General features: G+C 37.6%; 1 protein-coding gene across 1 annotated transcript in view; it reads right to left on the reverse strand.

Annotated features, from left to right (window-relative positions):
• Nucleotides 1–496: 496 nt before the first annotated feature.
• LOC117110583 overlaps nucleotides 497–6,246 on the reverse strand; it is a 14,831-nt gene continuing 9,081 nt past the window's right edge. The window contains exons 10-16 of the mRNA XM_033253696.1: nucleotides 5,593–5,916; nucleotides 5,322–5,395; nucleotides 4,371–4,599; nucleotides 4,124–4,211; nucleotides 3,232–3,369; nucleotides 2,915–3,034; nucleotides 497–1,891 (exon numbers count right to left, since the gene is read on the reverse strand). Coding sequence (XP_033109587.1) covers nucleotides 1,723–1,891; nucleotides 2,915–3,034; nucleotides 3,232–3,369; nucleotides 4,124–4,211; nucleotides 4,371–4,599; nucleotides 5,322–5,395; nucleotides 5,593–5,916 — 1,142 coding nt within the window. The 3' untranslated portion in view covers nucleotides 497–1,722. The remainder of the gene's footprint in view (nucleotides 1,892–2,914; nucleotides 3,035–3,231; nucleotides 3,370–4,123; nucleotides 4,212–4,370; nucleotides 4,600–5,321; nucleotides 5,396–5,592; nucleotides 5,917–6,246) is intronic.

Raw genomic sequence — 6,246 nt, forward strand, 5'->3', positions numbered from 1 at the left:
TTTCCCGTTTATTATTGGTCTAATAATATACAGTAATTATCTAATACTCAATGTCCTCCAAACCCTTACAAAGTCCTGCGAAAAATGACAATTATCTGATGACAATGGCTTTTAAAGAGGTTACTGTTTGAATGACTGGGTCGATCAACGAAGTTCAATTCAATTCAACGTATTTTATTCCGAAATTTCAAAAAAAAAAAAAAATTTAAAAAAATGCCAAGGATTAGACCAATCAAACGTCAAAGCAAGTAAATGCAAAGCAATCTAAAAAATCTTTTTTTATGCAAGAGCTGTAACTTGGAAATCAGAAAAAAAGTAACATAGGCCTATATTCTAACTACACTCGAACTATGTACAACAAAGTACAACAAGAATTCCCCGACGAGGGGTCCACACCGCTGGGGAAGCCTAACCCCTGTCTCTTATACACATCAAAAAATAATTTGTCGGGGAATTTTGTTATCAAAAATGTTTAAAAAAATGTTTTATGGGATTTTATTTAAAAAGAATAATTTTTTTTCTTTATTTTATTTACTTCACATCCAACAGCAAGTACACTCGCCACTTACAGGATGAAGCATCTTAACTCCTACATAATTTGATAGAAAACATTGCAATTTAAGAGTCCCCCATTCGCAAGTACTAACCCCTGTCGGAGGTATCAGTCCCTCTGTCGGGGAAGAGCTGGCGCCACTACTGCAACCACGTTAAATAGTCTTTGACAAATGGGCAGACTTAGGGGCAGCGCCCCCCCCCACCTTTTTTTTTGAAAGTAAAAAAAAAAAGAAAAAAAGGAAAAGTAACTATTGATCACCCAAAACGCCTCAAAGGTTATTTCCGGGCGTCTAGAAAACAAAAATTCCTCCGGGAAATGCTCCCGACCCCTTAGGGCAGTGTTGTCTCTCGATCTTCCCCCACACTCGAGCATCTCTGGATCCGCCACTGCCTAGAGTCTCAAAACATTTTTCTTTTTTTTGTAAACATTTTTAAAAACTGTTCACCCTACAAAGCTCATAATACAGAAAAAACACTAATTTCTTTTTGCTGAATAAATTATTTTACCGGCTGCGTCCGGGCCCTTCGCAAGCAAAAAGACATGCCCTGATATCTTCTGTCATTTCAGAAGTCTCAAGCTTTACAAATGTTATATGTAATATTTTATATTAAGCCAACTAAACATTGGGTAGATGTCCATATACACAATACCCAAATACATATTCTGAGGTTAAGTTCTAAGGTTCAGGGCAAACAACTGCTGTCCACATGGTAACCACAGACCTTTATCTAGGTTAAAATATCAAAATGTTATACTTAAAGCTAAAAAAGTGGCCTTTTTACAATCACGCAAGTATTTAGGATAGGCACATTTAAAATAAATTCATCTGCCCCAGAAAATAAAATTGTGGTTCACAGATGCCCGGGTGTGCTCAATGCATGCTGGAAGGCATGCCGTACTTAGCATGCTAAAAATGTTAGCATGCCATGTATATTCAAAATGTGATATCTTATTCTATTAATATTCCGGATAAATTTTCTTAATTCCCCCCCCCCCCCCCAAAAAAATCGGCGAAGTGGAGTCGACAGTATTTAGCGAAATGGGACCAAACTGGGTTTCAACAAAGCGCCAAGAATTCCTCTTCCTAGATTTAGCAAGCTGTAACAATAATCAATTCACTTTTCACAATGATTACTTGTTGGTGCCCTGGTGTATTTAATATTTGTTTACTGTTTTAAAGCAGTATATATGTTCTCGGGCACAAATGTAGTCTCCATATAATCATCATTGTTTACTGCATGGTTGTTACTCTCAGTGGAACCTTGACGAACATTCTCGTATGTGTTTTCCGTGTCTGTACCTGCTGTAGGTTTCTTCATCTCTTGTCGTCGTTTGCTTTAAAAAAGAAACACAATAATAATGTTTATGTTGTAGCAAATTAAATAAAGCGTAAACCTAGAGATATAAGATACAAACATTTATTTTTCAAATTCAACAAGTATTGCATTTATCATATTATTATTGCAAGTTGTGCCACCAAGAACGGATGCAAGCTGGGTTTTTATTTGTCATTGGGTCAGTGGCGTAACGCCTATGGGCACTTGGGGGAAGGGGACGAAGCCACGTGACCCCATCCCAAATCAAAACAGCACTCTTCTAACAGAGCCTTGACATTATGATCTAGTAGAAGACACCAAGAACTAGCAAATTAAAACAATGTAGTCCTAGGTTTTTAACTCACAAACGTTCTAAGTGGACTCACATGACAAATACTTCTTTTATACTAAATATATTCCCGACCCAACGTGTTTGACAACCGGGTTCCTACAAACTTGAAATTAAAATAATATATAGCAGTCCGAAATAATAAAGGACTAGGCCTACACAGAATTCACAGAAATTTCGAATCAAACCATAAGTAATAAATAACAGGTGACCCCAATTGGACCCCATTACTTTCTAGCCCCCGGGCCCGGTGACTCGTCGTTACGCCACCGCAGTGGGTGGGAGGCAAAGTGCCAATCGAGAACCTATGGTCTGTGGGAAGTGTTCTCTTACTTTATGAGATCTACAGATTGCTAAGCCAGAAGCACCAGAGTTTTAGCCATTTTGATATCTTATCGAAATTGCTTAACACCAATTAGCTGCTGCAGAAGAGGAGGGGTGTGCTTCCTTTCCACTTAGATCCGTCACTGATCGCAACCAGACCGGTAGATCTCTTGATGGTTATTTCTCAGTCAATTACGTTTTTATTGAGAAGTATTCCAAACCTTATAGGGAATTTTTCTGTAATTGCCTGGTTGAATACGTAAAAAATAATAATTTTTTCGACAGTATAATAGGTGAAATTGTTATCATACTTCTGTATTGTTAAGAATTACATTTAAAAGAAAACTTAATGTTTATGAAAACTACTACCATGGTAAGATTTCAGAATTGTTACTCCTGGTAGAATCTTTTATTGGGAAAACATTTCCATAAGCATGTTCATCTATTGGACCTTCGGCTGTATCTTTTGTGTGTTTATTCACTTCTTCGCTTTAAAAAGGAAGAAAAGCAGATGTTACAAACAGTACGGTATTTTTAAAATAGACATCAGCATATAATATGTTACAAATTCACAGATATTTTAAAATACTTAAGGATTGTACAGTATATATTCAATCAAAATTGTATTTCGAATCTTCAAATTTTTACCAACAACAATTTATTTGTTATTTTTTCATGAGTATTACCTTAGTGAAAATACATAATTGTTACCAGTAGCCCGATTATAACCTTTAACTGGTGAAACGTTTCCGTAAGCATGGTCAGCTGGGTCCGTGGCCGCATCTTCTGTAGGTTTACTCACTTTTTCACTTTGTTTTCGTTTGCTTTAAATGTAAGATATACAGCATTGATCATCATATATAAAAATTGAATAAATAGCATTGTCATAGCGCCACCGAACATTGCATTCTGTCGTAGATATTCGCGCTATACAAATATTTGCTGATTGATTGATATAAATATCATCAATATATCTGATACTAATCAGATAATGATCATTGATAATCGATAATACTAGGATAATGATATCAATATGAATGGTTACGTAATCAATTAGGTTACGTATTGCCTAGTAATATTTTAATAACCATGACAATGTTTATTTTGTTTGGCCCCTATGTGCTACTTTTGTGTGTAAAAAAATGATACACATCTTCAACGCTACATCATGAAATTGAGTCGTTTATTGTTAAGAGGCCCTGCCGTAGACAGCAGTCAAATGATCAATTCGTGGCGCCCCCTGTCGTCCGACGCCACGACGAGGTTGAACCAAAATGTTAATTTGCCTATCCAAAACGTTATTTAGACTAGATTGTGGTCTAAAAGTACAATTTTGGCCATAGGCCTAATAAACCATAAAACTCTCCCAATGAACCATACCAGATATATTTATTCCGGGACCCTGACAGAGGCTCTGTCGGCCCCTTAGTTGGGACCTCCTGTCGGACTTATTGAGCCGCCGCTGCAACAGAAGTCGCCCCTGTATAGTTTTTGTGTACCATACTGAATGTAGTACTGCTAATTACATCAAGGGTATTGTGATGTAATTTAAAAACAAAATGTTTAGCTTATACCTACCAAAAAAATATAATAATCACAACCACTAGAACAGTACAAACGAAAGCTCCAACGCCACCACCAATAGCAGCACTTGACTTAAACCCTGCTAACGATTACAGGAGATAAATAGAAAATATAGCAGATTAATGGCCATTACGATTCTGAAACTAGGAATTGCTGGGCTTGCATGCAATGTACTTAAATAATTCCAACAACGACACTACCAATGTCTTTCTTAGAAAACATTTTCGGTGGAGACACATACCAATATCTGGAAGAGTACTTTCGACAAATTCGCTTTCACTGTCTTTATTCGAGACAGTTACGGAAATAACGTAAGTAGCTTCAACATCAATGTTGTCTATCGTTGTTTGAGTATCAATACCTCGGTAAACAACATCACCAACTCCTTCATTATCATTCAACTTGAGGTACACACTGTAGATATATGTAGTGTTGTAACATTTCAATGTTTCTGCATCAGCTTCGATGTCCTATAAAATATGAAACAAAATCAAATACCGGTACATACTTATAACTGAGATACTCAAAGTTGATACTGAAGCTAAGTGGCGAGGTTTAGTGAACATATATAATCTGGTATCTAGATCACAAATATTAATTTTCACCATCCCCACCACCATCATTATCATCATCATCATCAACATGAACACCACCATTATCATCGCCATCATCACCACCACCACCATCCTCAGCATCATCATCAACACATTTTAACGCCAATCATTTCTATCGTTTTTGCCCCTCGACCATTTGATAGTTATCATGCCCTCTATGTTCTACATCCAGTGGCGTTGTGGCCTATCTCTGTCACATTCCCATCCGAGACATTATTTTTATCAAACTTATTCAAATCCCATTTTAGAATGACGTTCATTTTGGTTTGATTATAGTAAGTATTAATGTAGTAGGTAAAATGGCTCTGTCTACACTATCACATTTTATGTGACAAATGTGTGTTCAAAAAGTGGGGGCCGATCGAGACAACACTACTCTAGGGGACAGGGTCTTCTAGGCACCCGAAAATAACCTCTGAGGCGTTTTGGGCGATCAATTAGGTGGGGGGGGGGGAGCCTAAATCCGCCGCTGAAGATGTCATATTATATCCAAATGTGGACATATCAACTTTATTTGTCGCATACAATTTGAGAGTGTCGACAGTGTCTTAGAATGCGTAATCCAGCACAGAACTTACTGTCCATGTGACTTTTATATTCCGTGGTTCTTTTTCCGAGACTTCATGGTTCACGTTCCGAACATGACTAGGCTCTACAAAATGTGTCAGTAGTAAGAATCAATTCATGCATTTATTGCGAGTTACAGTTTGTAATAGTACGGTACATATATATTGTTATCAGAATAAATTCTCACAAACCATTGCTTATCTAAAATTTCTGAATCAGCGACGGATGATTAGGTGAGGGGAAATGGCGATAGCACACAAAATAAGGTGATTCATAACTTACTTCCACAAAGAGTCTTTGCACTGATTCGCTGCATTCCAATCGGCCCTTCGCCGCCTTTACCAGGTCTCACGGCCGACACAGCAAAAGTATAATTTGTGTCCCACATCAACCCAGAAGCAGTTCCTGACAGTGTGTTCTGAAAAAGATTTTGTTTCCATTCGTCGGTTCCGATATTGCTAAGTCTGTGGTGAAGAATGTAGCCAATAACAGGTCCATCTCCATCGTCTGTAGTGTTATCCCATGCAGTCCAGTTAATAATTATCGCAGAACTCGTAGTCATAGCTGGGTTTACCCACAGACTCCCCTTGTTGTATGAAGGCGGACCTTTTTGAAATAGACCCCGAAAAATTATATTCAAAATTATCACTATATTTTCTCTGTATTAAATATCTAATAGACATAATAGGCCTATTGCTATTTCTTTAATCTCTTTAATCAAGCTTTTTGTAGTTGATATCGGTCTTCAGCTGCTTCTATTGATATTTATAACAAGGCCTATTGTTTCTTTTTAAAATCTTGACAAATGCCAGGGGTGGCGCCAGAAATTGCCCGATGTGTAGAAAATATACATAATATCTTTTTTTCTCCCCCACGAATTGTGGTTTTTCTCCCCCTTCCCCCCCCCCCCCCCCCCCCCCCCCCCCCCCCCTCTTC

Source organism: Anneissia japonica, unplaced genomic scaffold (genome assembly GCF_011630105.1).
Source record: "Anneissia japonica isolate Jap-2015-1 unplaced genomic scaffold, ASM1163010v1 scaffold483_len1788099_cov177, whole genome shotgun sequence".
Lineage (NCBI taxonomy): Eukaryota > Metazoa > Echinodermata > Crinoidea > Comatulida > Comatulidae > Anneissia > Anneissia japonica.